Source organism: Gekko japonicus, unplaced genomic scaffold (assembly GCF_001447785.1).
Source record: "Gekko japonicus isolate JY-2015 unplaced genomic scaffold, Gekko_japonicus_V1.1 scaffold300, whole genome shotgun sequence".
In the NCBI taxonomy this organism is placed as follows: domain Eukaryota; kingdom Metazoa; phylum Chordata; class Lepidosauria; order Squamata; family Gekkonidae; genus Gekko; species Gekko japonicus.
In genome coordinates, this window is record NW_015169179.1 from 820,393 (window position 1) to 837,831 (window position 17,439).

The window sequence follows — 17,439 nt, forward strand, 5'->3', positions numbered from 1 at the left end:
ATATATAAAATGGATTTATATTTAATATATATATATATATATATATATATATATATATATATATATAAAAAATTACATATAGAAACTGTTATCTCTCTTCCTTGGCTTTTAGCTGCTTATAACAATTGCTTGGATTCTAAACCTCGTTTCTGCCTGTGCCCTTCTTCATCCATTGCAAAGATGGTCCTCTGCAATGGACCATGTTCATCTATCCCCAGGCACTTTTTGTCTCACTGAATGATACTGCCCACTGCTAGATGAATGCTCTTCACAGCAGAGCACTATGCAAGCTGAAACAAGGCTAAAGATCCAAGGGAATATTTTTATTTGATCAGCCAATGACTTGCCCTAAAATTATGAAGATCAAAATGATGACTTTTTAATCCAAAATCTAATATTTTTCTATAAACAACTTTCTTTGATCAACTGAAATTTTAATAAGAATGACCTCTCCTTTGAAGTCCTGAGTTTTTGAAAGACATTCATATACACAACAGTTCCAGCCAGTTTTACATCCTGCGGCTGACCCCATTTTGTGTGGGTGTGCTCTTTTGATTATGTTATACACTTTTTAAGACAAACCACAAGAATGAAGGCTAAGCATCAGGATAAAGGCCACCAAAATTCCACACTATTAAATTTTTGACAACATTAAAATAATTCCAGAGGTTTAAAGTCTTCAAGAAAAATGATAAAACAGTTCTTGAGACTCCTCAATATGCTGGGAATTCCATCACATAGTTTGCAGTGATTGAAAAATCACACATGGGGAGACCAGGACGATACGATGGAGTCAAGCCCCCCTCATCATGTTTTCCCAACCTGGAACAGCCCCAGCAAGCTGCTATTTGCCCCACTGCGGCAAATATACATATATGGATGCTCACACTTAACCTCCCAGACTGAATCTGGTCCCTGCGTGAGAAATTTAAACAACAACCACTGGGAACTGTTCATGAGATTTGCAATGTCTCATGTTGTTGAGCACCTTAGAGCCAACAAGTCAGTGAAATTTCCAGGAGAGAAAAAGCTTTTTAAAAACCCTCAAACACTTTGAGTGCTGCCAGGAAAGCAGTATATACATATTGCAAATAAATGGGGAGGGGGCAGAGATGCAGACAGGCATATAGTCACAGAACCAGAAAAGAGATGATCCGAGACTAAGGAGCTGTTGATTGAGTAAAAGGAAAATCGACTCTAAAACCCATACCCCAACTACATATGTCTAGTTTCTTAGAAAACAAGGCAAAAATCTGAGTTTAACTGAAGACCATGTGCCCTGCTGAATCAGAGCAGTGGTCTATGTAGACCACCATCCTGTTTCATACAGTGTCCAAACAGTTGTCCTGGAGAGCCAGTAAACAGGCATAGAGGCCAAGGCCCTCCCCCTGATGTTGCCTCCTAGCACTGGGTTTCAGAGGTCTACTGCCTACTAATATGAAGTTTTTTTCTTTTTCTTGGCGACTCTGGATCCTTAAGCTAGATCCAGCATTAATTTTTCACCAGTGGAAAGTACACGGGTGGGATGGGAGTGGCAGGCTTTTATCAGTTACCCCCTCCCATTGTGGATCCCCAATTGGCCTCTCATGCTGTTCCTCAGGATTCCCTATCCTTCAGAAGCAGCATTTCAGGGAATTCAGTGAGCTGCGGTGGGAGGGAGGAAAGTTCTGTTCTGCTGATGGAAGTGCCTTCCATTAGCGGAAAGTTGCCACTAGATCCAAGCCCTTATATACAAGTTTTCAATAAAGGCAAGTCCCAAGCCTCCGTGTGCCATCCTCCCTGTCCCTGCTGTTGACCAGACAGTGGCAGGGCTGATGGGGGTTGATAGCTCAAGAAGAGAAAAGGAAGGAGGTCAGGATCACTGCTACCATCAAAATATAAGGGAAGGCCAAACTGAGGAATTTTGGGTAAGTTCAGACTCCCCTCCACGACCCTGGCCTGAGTTACCCAAGGCACACAGATGTTTTAAATGAGCCTTCAGAGGGTACCATTTCAAAAAATTTATATCACTGTAAGTAAGCTAAACCACTTTGGGAAAAATGTATTTTAAATAGGAGTTGTTAACTGATAAATGGTTAACTGATTCATCATCTTTTAGATTAATTCATTACATTTATTTAAATTCGCAGATAATAAAAAGCCCCAATGGAGGGCTATTTTTGAAATATTTAAGAAAATGTGCAACAACTTACAGTTTAATAAATCTACCCTTTCATATGTTCCCCTCACCCCAGACCATCTTTTCATTTTCTTTTCTACCCCTTATTATGGTAATTACATAACACACCTGAACAAAAATAGAATAAAAAATTAAGTATGCCCTTAACTGAGTGTCACCAATTCAAATTCACTCTAATTAAACTCGGCTGCCACTAATCAATCAATTAAAGTTTTCGTTGATTATATGAAGGCTCTAAGGGCTCATTTGTACCTATTCAGCCTGGCCTTCTGTCTCATTTATCTCAAAACACTCCATTGTTCTATTTTGTTTCACCTTTGAGAATAACTAAAGAAACCTTAACTGTCATTGGTGGGGGGAAAAATCACTGGTCCCCAGCCAATGATATACTCCAGGTGTCATCCAATAACAGAATAAAGTTCCCATGATTTGCAACTTGCACATGGACTCTGCGTCAATGCATCCCATGTCTTGTTGTCCATATTATTTCATCGTTTTCATACCTGGGGATGGGAGAAGTATTCATTTCCCCCCCCCCTTCCACACCCAAACTGCATAGTTGCTGCCTTCAACTGGCACTGGGATTTTCACAGAACAAATAGAAGGGCTGGAAGAATTGGTTTGGTTAAATAAACCTAACTGCTGTCCTCTTACTTGTGTTGTTGCAGCCCCCCACTTGCACCTGGGCATCATCGATTCTGAACACCCAGCGCCCGGGGATACCCACATTTGTCGTCATCTCCACGTCAACAATGTCATCAGTGCGGGATCCGGGGATGTTAAAATACCGTTTTCCATCACCGGCATTGAAACCTGCCTAGGAAGACAAGGGCAGAGAGTGAAACCTCTCACTGGGGAAAGCAGGCCAGCTGTGGGAAAAGACAAGGGGCTTCTCTCTTCCACCATGCCCCAGTGCCCTGCAGAGGAATGGACTGCAAGAACATAAGGAATGGAAGCATCAGGTTTCAAAGCTAATTTTACAATCACTTCCCATTGGAAATTTATCCTCTTAGATCGAATACAGAGTACAGCACCTAACACTACAGCAAGTTCAATCTGTAAAGCGGGTAGATATTTGTAGGACTGAGACTACAATATTTCCTCTTTGCCCTTCTGGATGTTCTGCCTACACAGATTCCATCTAGGCGCCAGATGTTTTCCATTCAGAAGGCAGTTTCTTTGAGGGCAACCTTGTAAATAGTCCCTTGCCTGGTCACTACTGAAGAGAATCGTCTCCATACAACCAGGCAGAAAAGCTTTGCACAAGTTGGATCTTTATTTCTTTCCACTGATGCAGGCCGGACAGGTTAGACACTGTTCTTTTGGAAAAGTATCTTTTGTAGGTCTATTTGCAAGGCTGGTTTGAAGCAAGCATTCTCTCTCTATGGCACCCGTTGCAACAGAGCCCTGATTTTAGCTTCTACAGTCTCACGGATAAAAAAACCCAGAACAGGCCAGCATCCTAAATAGCATCCCATATTGTTTTGCATGTCAGTTATGATTAAAGATCTTGACTATGACACATGCTGAACTGTCAGCATTAAAAGAAAAAGGGGGAGAGAGGGGAGATCAGATGGTCCAGTTATTGCAACCCTTTTCCCAAATGGCTCTTGGCATACTAAAGCCTCAGCAATCCCCACACATCCATGACTCACTTGCTGGAAAGCACACAGAATGCTGAGCCTATTTTCATCCCCATTCATCTGCACAGGGTGAATCCAAGAGACTCTTGGACTCTCTCGCTCCTTTCCACGAAAACCGAGCAACGCTCTGCTAGCACAAGCCAAGCAGCAGCCTTTGCCATGCTGAGCTGCGAGGTGCTCGTGCCGAGCCACTCCATCTCACTGCGCATTACAGCAGCACGTTCTTGCAATCTTGGTCACAAGCCACTGCCTGGTGAAAACTTTTCAACTTCCTTTCTCTCCCTCCCTCCCTGGCTGGGTCTGGGTCAGGGTGTTCCTGAAGCACTGTACAGTATCCAAAGCTTGTGGTTACTGCTCTGTTTACAGTCATAAAAGTCTGCACTTCTGAATTTCTGGGGTTGAAACTGTGTCTATTTCCTTTACACCTGCAATTTCCTGCTTACTGGAGACTCTCAGATCCAGAGCTGGCAGACAGCCAAGCCTAGATCAATGAGTGGTAAGTTCGCACATTCAAACAACCATCAGTTATAAGAAAGGGGAAAAACCACACACACAAGGTTGAAATGAGAATACCAAGGGAAAGCTGTACTTGCTACAACTACTTGCTAGATGGCTCTTAAAAACCTGAGGCTAGAAGGGGAAGAAACTACAAGGCAAAGGCAAATGTAAAGAGCTGTGGTTTTACTATAACAAAGCCCTCCATATGGTTTTGTCATTGAAAAGCAAAGGAATATAGGTCATTATTACCGATACTAGGGGTTGGGAGAGGATCACCTTGTTGTTTAATGATCCTAATATGAAAAAATGATTAAAAATAAAATAGCACTACTGTCTAGAAGAATGTGACCGTGTATTAGAAAGAAGACTTGCTTGAAAGGTGTGATCATGGAGTCTACCTGGGCCGCAATGCCTCCCAGGCCTGCTGAATTTCCCCCGCTGCTGGCATGCATGCCAGTGGTCCAGGTGACTGACTCATAGTTGAAGACAGTGAAGGACAGCATCCCGTCAGTGATGAGGACTATCTGGAAAGTATTTACCTTAAAAAGGACACATACACAAAAAAAGGGTGTCAGAATGAACTGCAGCACTAGTTATCAGTGAAAAACTGTTGTGAAGGCTTGAATCAGTCGGTGTATGATTAGAATCAATAAAGGAATGGCTCCTTTATGCCATTCAGAATTCAGCTCTTACTATTTTCAGAGCACAGTAGTTGAAAGAAAGTCTAGAGTTTTAGTGTCAGAGTGGTTTTCAGGAGGGGTGCTGGCATACTACACTTTTTCATATAGGGTTCACATGTTGTAGCCCACCCTACCTCAATCATAGATATTTATATATCTATATAGGCATCAAACTCCAATTCACTTACTGGAGAATGTGAATTTCCTCCAAAGAAGGTGACCTGGTACCAAGTGGCTATAAATACCCACTGGGCAGAGAACTCTGGAAATTCTGGGAAATATTGCCAGATGTCCTTAGTGGCTTTCTCCAAGATGGCTTGGTCCCTGGTTTCCCGGTAGTATACTTTTCCTGCACGCCGATTATCTACATCAGCCCAGAAAGCTGCAACTACACGTCGATCATTTGAGATGGGGAAAGCTACTGGTGTAAATTGGGACACCTCTCTCAGAAAGGAGATGATTCCATTGTTGTTTACCTAGAAAGAAGAACAATGAAAAACAAGATCAACAATCAGGGGATGGATTAAAATAAAATTTCCTTGGAGTTGACTTTTTAGGTGACAGAAAACTGTTGTGTCCTAGGGCTGTTCTCTTATATGCCTTCTACTGATAATTAAAGAGCTGTCAGACCACAGGAAATTTCAGGGACACGCCCCACAACAAAGGTCTGATACTTATTTTAGAATGATATTTTTTAAAATAAAAAAATGCATTCCCCTTCCTGGACTTTGAAGTGAAGAAATGCCACTGTCCCAAGTGCCAGTGCCTGCAGACAAAAAACTAGTTGCCAAAAAATAGTCAGGGAACTGCCTTTCCCCTTCAGTCATCTCCCTTCCCACTCTCTCTTCCCCTGCCACTGGCTTGCTGTATCTAAGGGCTAGAGAGCCATAGCCCAGGGGTCTGGGCAGGAAAGCAGAACAAGCCATGCCCTGTTCTCCTGCCGGAGATGGGCCAAAGGAAGGAGGAACAGCTGAGAAAACTGCAGCAGCCACAGAGATTTAAACAAACAAGGTGCAGTTCATTTGGGTCACTCTCGCCTCAGAAGGCTGTAGAACTTAGCAGTCACTTTCTTGTTTTCAATAGGCAAAGGGTTCATTCTGAAGGTATCAGTAGGAGGAGAAGGTATTTTGCTCCCTCTTTGATCCAGGATAGTTGCTGTGATGTACATGCAAACAGGTTTGCTGGAGCATGAGCCAAACTACCTCCCTCCTTCTGAAGGGAAACACACATTTTCATTGGTTTTTGCTCTGTCGAATATCATCCCATTCATGTAATGTTGATTCTAATCATACACTAAAGTGCAACAGTAATGACCTTCTAATCCCATGCCACAAAATAACCAAATACATTAGCTTGACCTCAGGCACCTAACCAATAACCAAATACATTCGCTTGACCTCAGAATCCTAACATGTTGAGGGAGAAGCAGACAACAGACTGGCCATTCCCTTTCCCCCCTCCAATGGTCCTTGGGATAGGATAGGCATAATAGCTTCAGGTTCTGGAACAATACCAGGAGCCAAAGGCTAACTCAAATTCACAAGAGTCAGACACTGGTGGGTTTTTGCAAGAAATCAGCTGATCTTTCCTGTTTTATTGCATGTCTCGTAGCTTTACAACAGTTAAAGATTGCCAGCTTTCCAAAATCATACCAGGGCCACTGGGAGAGGACTGCTAATAGGTAAAGGGCTCTAGACCTTGCTCAGAGTACAGCCCTCTTTAGACTGTATACTTCAGAATGCAGCAGGGGTGGGAAGGGTGTCTGAATGTTTGAATGTTCTCCTGAATTAGAAACTTCCTTCCAACTCGATGATTCTATGCATGCAGAAAATGATTGTAGCAGGGAAATGGTTCTTCACTGGCCTGCTTGCTTTCAACACAGGAACATGTGGGAACACTCATCTGTATGTAGCCCCCTTAGGGCTGCCAGCTCTGAGTTAGGAAATCCATGGAGATTTGGGGGTAGAGCCTGGAGAGGGCAAGATTTGGGGTGGAGAGGGCCCTCAGCAGGATAAAAAGCCATAGACCCAACCCTCCAAAGTAGTCATTTTCTCCCGGGGAACTGATCTCTCTCGTCCACATATTACTTGTAATTCTGGGAGATCTCCAGGTACCACTGGAGACCCCTCACAGCAGGGTAGGGATGCCAGCCTCCAGGTGGGACCTGGGGATCCTCTGGAATTCCAGCTCATCTCCAGACTACAGAAATCAGTTCTGTTGAAAGAAATGGCTGCTTTGCAGGATGGATTCTAGGGCATTATGCCCCACTGAGACCCCTGTCCTCTCCAGGAACTGCCCCCAAATCTCCAGGAGTTTCCCAACCTGGATCTGGCAACCTGACCCCTTCACCCCCCACCAGTGGCCAGGGGGACCTGGCACCCTACAGCAGGGGTTGGAGTGGGTTACCTTCTTATCCCTTCTTATCCCTTCCAACTCTACCATCAAACACAGCCTGATTTGTCGCTAGTTTAGATTTGCTGTTATAGCATCATACACACAGCTGGTTTGGTTAATATTTAGTAATTTAAGAATATATTTGTAGTGTGGGTAGCTTGTTCTTTTGGTCAAACAACAAAGACAGGCTCCAAGGCTGGCAACAGCATTTCTTAGAGAAAGGAGTAAATGGGTCCCTAAGGTAAACTGCAAGCCCTGTAGGGTTTGTGTAAGACGTAATGCTAGGCCTTGTGAATTGCATTCTCTCTACCATGGCATTCTTTTTCAAAGCAGACATGATGTTAGTAAGTGAGCCTCATGTCTGATACACCATCAGTGCCCTGCTTGCTACCAAAGGGAGCATTTCACAAGGAAGCCCAGTTCAGCTTAGTTCCTTGCCCCCCAGGAAGCCCCTCTGACTCAGTGACTCTGCGTGTTCCATGCACACACAAAGATCACTCACTTCTCTGGAATTAGCAGAAACCACAAACCTTCTGAACTGTGGCCTGAACAGAAAGCAGCAGGGAAATTCTGCTGGGGAAAGAAGCCTAGCCCTTGTTTGTGGATGGAATGCGGTCTGAGATGCAGGTGTGACATTGGGGTGGGGGAAGGGTTGTTTCACCCTGGTGAGCAAACTGAGAGCTCAAATAATGCTTTGTGTGTGCCCACAACTGGCTGGTCATGGGCTTGGAATCTCAGCAGAGCCTGAGAATCACAGCATCATTGTGCAGCCGAGCACAGCAAAGTGAAGGTAGGGTCCAGTGCCTCTGCTGATGTAAAGCAGATTAAGGGCAGATTAACCTAGGCATCATAGCCGGGGGTGGGGGTGGGGGTGCACTGAGCTTGTAGGTGTTCTGCTTTGGAAGACCACAGCTGAAGAGGAGCAGCTATTGTCCAACAGAAGCATACATAATGAGGGACAGTTCCAACATTACATTTCTGTTCTAGTGTCAAGGACAGTCTGTGACCATTTAATATATATGCAATGCAAGAGGTACTAAGGGCCAAACCAGATGTGAACAAGGACAGCCTTGTTTTTTGTTCTGCTGCATTTACATATAAAGTGTGTGTGTGTGGGGGGGCTAATATCACCACCTAGAGGCATGTGCAGGTGAGAGAAGAGGACCCTTCCCCCAATCTCCCCATTCTCTGCTGCTCCAAGCATCTTTTCCCCAGCCTGGCTCCAGCAAAATGTCTTCGTTTTGTTCTTTGCTCAGAGACATTAGGTTGTGGAACAGCTTGATACAGTTTTGATGAATCACAGAAAGGTAGAATCAAAGGCTACCGACCAATGCTCCCTGTAAGCTGTGGTGTCTTGAGAGCAAAAATTCTATTATGGTGAGCTACTGGAATTTAAATTATGATTGAGCAATTTGGCTACTGCAAAAATTAGTTTGCTTTGAACCATCCTTCCTGAGCTAATACAAAAATCTGTGAGCTGGAGAGTAAGAAACTGTGAGCCGGCTCACACTAACTCAGCTTAGAGGGAACACTGCTACCAACGCTAACTAATTCTGAGATTTGGGGGGGGGGGGGAATGCCTAAAGTGTTCTCACATTGTACTGCTTCTGCAAAGTCACCCTTTCCTATTTCTAACTTTTCTTCGCTTTGAATAGACAAATATATGAAAAGACGAACTAATTGCTTGTCTGCAATCTGCCATACCTGCAGTGTTGTCTGGCATCCTTACAGAAATCTACACTGCAGATCTTAGAGTTGATTTTAAGAAGAATAAAGACAATAATGCTAGGAAAAGTTGAAGACAGCAGGAAAAAAAGGAAGACCCACATGAGATGGATTGACTCAATCAAGGAAGCTATGGCCCTCAGTTTGCAAGACCTGAGGAAGTCTGTGAACGATAAGTCGGAAGTGACGGAACTTAACACACGTGCATGGGGGGACATTTTGCCAAAATAATTATGGAATAGGCATGACCCAATGTCACCTCTGGCAATGTATGTGAATATTACTTTAGAACAACATATTTTAACCCAATCCAATATTTGGAAATCCTACAATTGGAACTTAATCAAACAGCCATTGAACTCATCTTGTTTTTCAAGTTTATATTAGGATAGAATTCATGGTAGGTATAAGGGTGGAGGGTGAACAATGGGCAGTAATGGAGCTGAAGGAATTAGATCCATTTAGAAGGAAAGCAAAGTTTTTGAGTCCTCATTATTTCATATAACAATAATCTGTTTAAATGACCCCACAACGCCCTAATGCCGCCTGATTTCTTCACTCAAACACAATTACTACCCATATAAGCTATGCATCTCCACATTTTGTAATTTAAGAGCCAAAGCAAATGTGAAAGCAACATTTCTAGTTGATATGGCTGGCTGTTGTTCCAAGACCCTAATTAGGCTCTGTCGTTATGAGACCCTAATATGGCAATGGCTTACACAGTTGATAAACAACTCGTGTACATGCTCTCCTACATGAAACAGGTCTGCTTTGCTCCCTTGTACAGTAAGAAGATTAGGTAAATGGAGAGATAGGGACAACAGCTAGAACACAAGTGGATTCAGATGTCAGATGAATCAAAATGAGCATGGGATAGAGGCCATTTAAGGGCCTAGTCCACACTGGTGTTTGCAATGAAGAAATCTTGCTTCCTCATCATAGTTGCATTCACAGAGGATTTTATCCAGCCAGTGAGGGGCTTATTCACAGCCCAAAGTATTCTGAAAGAATCCTTATTGCTCCATTGTGTCTTGTATGCAAAGTACTTTGAAGACAAAATTGCTTGCATACACTTGGACTTGGATGCCATATTGCATGTAGTTCAGTTTTTGATTGTTCCCCCAGCTCTGTTTCATTACCACTGCTTGGATGAGTTCCAAGGTTTGTAGCTCAAGAATGTAGATAGAGTGCTTAGAATATTGTGGCTTACCACCTCCCAGATTGATCCTTGCTTATCATGGCTAACAACTTCTGTCATAAAAGCATAAGAAGAGCCCTGCTGGATTAGACCAGTGGTCCATCTACTACACCATCCTTTTCTACACTGTGGCAAATCAGTTGCTCTGGACAGCCAACAAACAGGACAACCCCTGATGATGTCTCCTAACACTCGTATTCAGAAGCTTACTGCCTCTGAAAGTAGAACTTCTCTTTAGTCTCCATGGTTAACAGCCACTGATGGACCTGTCCTCCACAAATCTGTCAAAATCCCTTGTCTGGGAAGGGGTCTGACTGAATGGGTCTAGGATGCAGTGAATACTCATTTATAAGCACAGGTGATTCTTCCTTCTCCAAAAGGGGGGAAGCCCCTTTCCTTGTAGCAGATCTACCAGTGTCCAGTATTTCTTTTGGGGCAAAGTACTCAAGTATGTAGCGGCAGTCTAGTTCCAGATGCTCCAGGGTGATGCCAGCTATCTGGATTCATTCCATTCTAGCTTCCAACCTATGTTTGAATGCAAAACTGGCTTGATGGCCCTGGTAGGTGCCCTGGTACATGAGAGACATATTCTGTCAAATACCTTGATCTCTGAGACCCAGTTTGGTATAGTGGTTAAGAGTGGCGGACTCTAATCTGGAGAGCCAGGTTTGATCCCCCACTCCTCCACATGAAGCCATCTGGGTGCCTTTGGGTCATACAGTTCTCTCAGAGCTCTCTCAGCCCCACCTACCTCTGTTGTGTCTGTTGTGGGGAGAGGAAGGGAAGGTGATTGTAAGCCATCCTGAGACTCCTTTGGGTAGTAAAGGGTGGGGTATAAAAATAACTCTTCTTCTTCTCTTGAGGGTTTGATACTATCAAGAATTATATTTTTTGCACTACCTGTTTAAGCATTGAATCAGAGGCATCACAATGTGATGGTTCTATTGCTTCCTGGCAAGAAAGTTTCCATAATGTTGTGCTGGGAAAATTACTGCTTCCATGGCAGTGATCTCAGAGGGTTCCACAAAGTTCTATCTTTGGGAAACTGATGTGAAGCATCATCAATATGTTGATTATAGCTAGTTGTATTTCTCAATTTCATTTAATCCATGTGAAGTGGTTGACTTTCAGAGCAGGTGTCTTTGGGTCTGCAGTGGACTAATCGAGAGCTAAGAAACTAAAACTCAGTCCAGACAATACCGAGATGTTGATGGTGGGTAATTCAACTGATCTTGGCATTTATAGTTTGGCCTGTTTTACACTCCCACAAATTGGAATTGCTCCTGGGTCCAACTCTACTCCAAATGCTCAAGTGGCATTCAGAACTACCTTTCATCAGCTTTGGTTTGTGAGCCAGCTTTGCACCTGCCACTATTCATGTATGCCTCAGCAATTTCCAGACTGGACGGCTATGTGCTCATGTGGGGCTGCTTTTGAAAAGTATCCAGAAGTTACAGCTGGTCCAGAATGTGGCAGCGTGGTCATTAAATGGGACAGCATGCTGAATACATTACAGAAATGTACTGGCTTTCAGGCACAGTTCAAATTGCTGGTGCTGAACTTTAAAGAGCACAACAGTCTATGGCCAGGATACCTGAAGGATTCCTTGCTCCCTGTCTTGGTTTGTGAACTGAAATTATCAAGAGTAGGACACCCAGAACAGACAAGGACTCTGTCAGAAGTGAGATGAGATGGGTTGTGACCAGGGACAAAGTATCTTCTGCAGATGTGCCTAAGTGTCAGAATATCCTGCCAGAGGATTGTGCTTGGCCCCTCCGTCTCTTTCTTTAAAAAGCAAGTAAAAGTATGCCTTTTCTGTTCAAATACACCATTGAAAAAGAAGGGAAATTACATGATTTTATGAGGGTGTTTGCTGCTATGTATTTTTAGTTGATATTAATTTTCTATTTCATGGATTTGTATTGTTTTACACTTATTTTGTTAACTGCTGGGTAGGATTTTTTTAAAAAGTGGAAACTATATAACTAAATAAGTATGCAGAACACTCTTCATTTAGGACACCTCTGTCCTACAATACTCTCCCAAGAACATCTGTCCTCCCTTCCCACATAGGTCAATTTTCTCCTTCTGTGCATTTGCTTGGCTGCTGGCATCTCTGCATAGGAGCCAGGGGTTCAAAAGAATGCATGATACAACAGACACAAAGCCATCACAACAGCAGAAGCCTAGAATTACCCATTAGCCAGAGTTTTACATGTGGCTACAAGGGTGGTGGTTGTATTTGTAGGGTAGTGCACATAGTACACAAGATGCTATTGCATATGGCTCCACCTTTTAAAAACTTAATAGAAGACTGGCACCATTTTGCAGATTATATTTGGTGAAGCAGCACGCAAGCATTTTCATCTCTCAGGTGCTGTATGGATAAGCCATCCTGAAACAGAATCCAAACTTCTCCCACTCAGTCCAAATTACTGCCTGTCATCTTAACCTAGACTCCTTTCCAGGAAACACGGTGACTGTGGGGTCACATTACCCTCAATGGGTAGACTGAGGGGCAGGTACAAGGATACCATATTCACACAGGCTAGGAACCACTTACTCCATAGGGGCACTCTGCACATGCCAAAAGATGATCAACCTTAGGTGCCAGAATTTTTATAAACAAAACATAGAGTGTGAAAACAAAGGAATCAGGACTACCTCCAAGTCCGTTGCATTTGCTGTGGGGAGGAGGGCCTCCATACTCTCTGGCACGGTGCTCAAGCTGCTGGGAATGACTGGACTCTGGAGTCCTTTTTATAATAATTATTATTATTGGGTGGGGACTTCCCTTAAAAAAAATTAAAGTTTTAAATGGCTGACCAGTCAACTGATCATTTTTTAAAAAAAGAAAGAGTGCCAGCCCTACATAGGTGAAATGTCCTACGTAAAAAGCAGGATCTCTGCACTGAGGAAACAGTCAAGAACAGAGCAGAGGGCAAAGTCGTACACTATGCCAAATGGCCTACATCTGAAATATTTGTCAGAAGGCTGAATAAACAAATTTGATTTATGTTGGGTTATTCTGAGGCAAGGTTATATGGAAAGCACACATACAGCAAGCAATCTATTCACACAATGTTCTGAGCCCAGAGTATCTGCAGTCTGTGCTGACTGAAGACCACAGTTTTCACAAGTTCAAAAGGTTAAATGAACAGGCCCTGGATTCAGATAACTACTGTTCTGACTGGATAACAGAGGTTCTACTCTATATACTTCCAAAACTATGCAAAAACTGGGACTGCAAAATTACCTCAGAGTTAGAAAGCTCACGCTGCTTGTGTCTCCTCCTGACATTTTTGAGAATCCTATCCAAATGAATCTATATTTATTCTTTCCGACAATGCCCATAAAGTAAAAGAAGTTTTTCACATGTTACAGTACATAGTTGCCCCCAGCTTGATTTTTAAAAAACAAAACAAAACTGTATTCCGGACAACAAGGCTACAGCTTACCCGAACATATTGCTGAAGAATTTGGTATAGGAACCCCTCAGGTCAGCATTTTGTATGAGGCAACCCCTTCTGTGTAAACACATGTTGAGTTATTGCCATGACTAAGGGGAATAAGATTACTGTTTCATAAATTCTTAGTAACCTTTTAATGTCCACATGGGAACATTCTTCCTATTATTAAAGCAATATGGGATGAAGCAAAGGCCAAGATTTTCAGAAAGAGCTGCCTAAAGCTAGTTGGGATTTTCAGAGCAGCCTAGGTTATTTAGATGCCAGGAGCACATCCAGAGAACAAACAGAAGGTCACAACCAACAGCCACTGCAAATCTAATCACATTTACATGAAAGTAAGCACCAATTGTTTCAACAATACTTATTTCCGGGGAAATATAGGGACTAATCAGACTGGCTCCTTTTTCTGCAATAGCCATCGTTCATGTACTCTTTTTTTAACTGAGGGAATTCAGATGCCACTATTAAGACAGAAAGCAATAGTTGCTTTGCACATTACAAGTACAGAAATGTCCTTGTAAGCCTAGTTTCCCTGTCTAAAATGTGAAAGATTTCATATTCCTTTGTCAACAAAGGGACACCACATTACATTACCCACGGATTCTCAGAATTTTCACATATTTCTCATCAGCAAAAATGTACAAAAAAAGAGAACTGTAGAGAGCACCCCCGTTAAGTAAAATCATAATGCCAAAGTGACACCAAGTCTTCACAGCTCTCACCTCCATCCTTCACTGGTACCTCTAATTCTGAGCAATCCTGGGTGTTAATCTTGATCTTAGACTACAAGCACAGACTGCCTCCTTTCTCAATCAGACCATTGGCCTTTCCTAGGATACTTGGTACTAGGTGCATCCTCTTCATTGTTTTTCATTTGGCTAGTGTAGACCTTTCTTCGCCCTCATGGATCACTGCCTTGTCGTGGCGAGGGTGCTTGAGCAGTTCAATGAAGCTGTGGGCTATGCCGTGAAGGGCCACCCAAGACGGACAGGCCACAGCAGAGAACTCAGACCAAGTGTGATCCACTGGAGAAGGAAATGGCAACCCACTCCAGTATCTTTGCCAAGAAAACCCCATGGACAATAACAAAAGGCTAAAAGATATGACGCCGGAAGATGAGCCCCTCAGGTTGGAAGGTGTCCAATATGCTACTGAGGAAGAGCAGAGGGCAAGTACAAGTAACCCCAGAAAGAGTGAAGCGGCTGGGCCAAAGCCGAAAGGACGCTCAGTTGTGGATGTGTCTGATGGTGAAAGGAAAGTCCGATGCTGCAAAGAACAATACTGCATAGGAACATGGAATGTAAGATCTATGAATCAAGGTAAGCTTGACGTGGTCAAAAATGAGATGGCAAGACTGAACATCGATATCTTAGGAATCAGTGAACTAAAGTGGACAGGAATGGGCGAATTTAACTCAGAAGACCATTATATCTACTACTGTGGCCAGGAATCTCATAGAAAAAATGGTGTGGCCTTTATAGTCAACAAGAGAGTGCAAAAGTCAGTACTGGGATACAATCTCAAAAATGACAGAATGATTTCTGTCCGATTCCAAGGCAAACCATTCAACATCACAGTAATCCAAGTCTATGCCCCAACCACTGATGCAGAAGAGGCTGAAGTGGACCGGTTCTATGAAGACCTACAACACCTCCTAGAACTAACACCAAAAAATGATGTCCTCATCATCATAGGGGACTGGAATGCTAAAGTAGGAAGTCAAAAGGTAACCGGAATAACAGACAAGTTTGGCCTTGGAAAGCAAAATGAAGCAGGGCAAAGGTTAACAGAGTTTTGTCAAGAGAACACACTGGTCATAGCGAACACCCTTTTCCAACAACCTAAGAGGCGACTCTACACATGGACATCACCAGATGGGCAACACCGAAATCAGATTGACTATATAATTTGCAGTCAAAGATGGAGAAGCTCTATCCAGTCAGTAAAAACAAGACCTGGAGCTGACTGTGGTTCAGATCATGAGCTACTCATTGCAAAATTCAGACTTAAACTGAAGAAAATTGGGAAAACCACGAGGCCATTCAGGTTTGACCTAGATCGCATCCCTGATGAATATACAGTAGAGGTGAAGAATAGATTCAAGGGTCTGGATTTGATAGATAGAGTGCCTGAAGAACTATGGACAGAGGTTCGTGACATCGTACAGGAGGCAGCAATCACCACCATACCAAAGAAAAAGAAATGCAAGAAAGCAAAATGGCTTTCTGATGAGGCTTTACAAATAGCAGAGGAAAGAAGGAAAGCGAAAGGCAAAGGCGAAAAGGAAAGATTTACCCAACTGAACGCAGATTTCCAGAGAACAGCAAGGAGAGATAAGGAGGCCTTCCTGAATGAACAGTGCAAAGTAATAGAAGAAAACAATAGAATGGGAAGGACTAGAGATCTCTTCAAGAAAATTGGAGAAATCAAGGGAGCGTTCCATGCAAAGCTGGCCATGATAAAGGACAAAAACGGTAGGGACCTAACAGAAGCAGAAGAGATTAGGAAAAGATGGCAAGAATACACAGAAGAACTATACAAGAAAGACCTCAATGTCCTTGACAAACACGACGGTATAATCACTGACCTTGAGCCAGACATCCTGGAATGTGAAGTTAAATGGGCCTTAGAAAGCATTGCTAACAACAAAGCTAGTGGAGGTGATGGTATTCCAGCTGAGCTATTCAAAGTCTTAGAAGATGATGCTGTTAAAGTGCTGCACTCCATTTGCCAGCAAATTTGGAAAACGCAACAGTGGCCACAGGATTGGAAAAGATCAGTATACATTCCAATCCCAAAGAAGGGCAATGCCAAGGAATGTTCAAACTATCGCACAATTGCACTCATATCACACGCTAGCAAGGTCATGCTCAAGATCCTACAAGCTAGGCTTCAACAGTACGTGGATAGAGAACTACCAGAAGTACAAGCTGGGTTTCGAAGAGGTAGAGGAACGAGAGATCATATTGCCAACATTCGCTGGATTATGGAGAAAGCAAGAGAGTACCAGAAAAATATCTACTTCTGCTTCATTGACTATGCTAAAGCCTTTGACTGTGTGGATCACAACAAACTATGGCAGGTCCTTAAAGAGATGGGAGTACCAGACCACCTCACATGTCTCTTGAGAAACCTGTATAAGGGCCAAGAAGCGACAGTTAGAACCGGATACGGAACAACTGATTGGTTCAGCATAGGAAAAGGAGTACGACAAGGATGTATACTGTCACCTTGCTTATTTAATATATATGCAGAGTACATCATGCGAAATGCTGGCCTGGATGAATCACAAGCGGGAATTAAGATTGCTGGGGAAAAGATCAACAACCTCAGATATGCAGATGATACCACTCTAATGGCTGAAAGTGAAAAGGATCTAAAGAGCCTCTTGCTCAGAGTAAAAGAGGAGAGCGCAAAAGTGGGCTTGAAGCTCAACATCAAAAAAACTAAGATCATGGCATCCGGCCCCATCACTCCTTGGCAAATAGAAGGGGAAGTCGTGGAAGTAGTGACAGACTTCACGTTCCTGGGATCCCAGATCACCGCAGACTGTGACTGCAGCCATGAAATTAAAAGACGCCTGCTCCTTGGGAGGAAAGCGATGGCGAACCTAAACAGCATGATAAAAAGTAGAGACATCACCCTGCCA

The 17,439-nt window shown here is 43.2% G+C and overlaps 1 protein-coding gene across 1 annotated transcript in view; it reads right to left on the reverse strand.

Annotated features, from left to right (window-relative positions):
* The window catches only part of SNED1 (sushi, nidogen and EGF-like domains 1), an 85,773-nt gene that overhangs the window by 47,237 nt on the left and 21,097 nt on the right, over positions 1-17,439 (reverse strand). The window contains exons 2-4 of the mRNA XM_015416056.1: positions 5,189-5,476; positions 4,719-4,859; positions 2,834-2,996 (exon numbers count right to left, since the gene is read on the reverse strand). Coding sequence (XP_015271542.1) covers positions 2,834-2,996; positions 4,719-4,859; positions 5,189-5,476 — 592 coding nt within the window. The remainder of the gene's footprint in view (positions 1-2,833; positions 2,997-4,718; positions 4,860-5,188; positions 5,477-17,439) is intronic.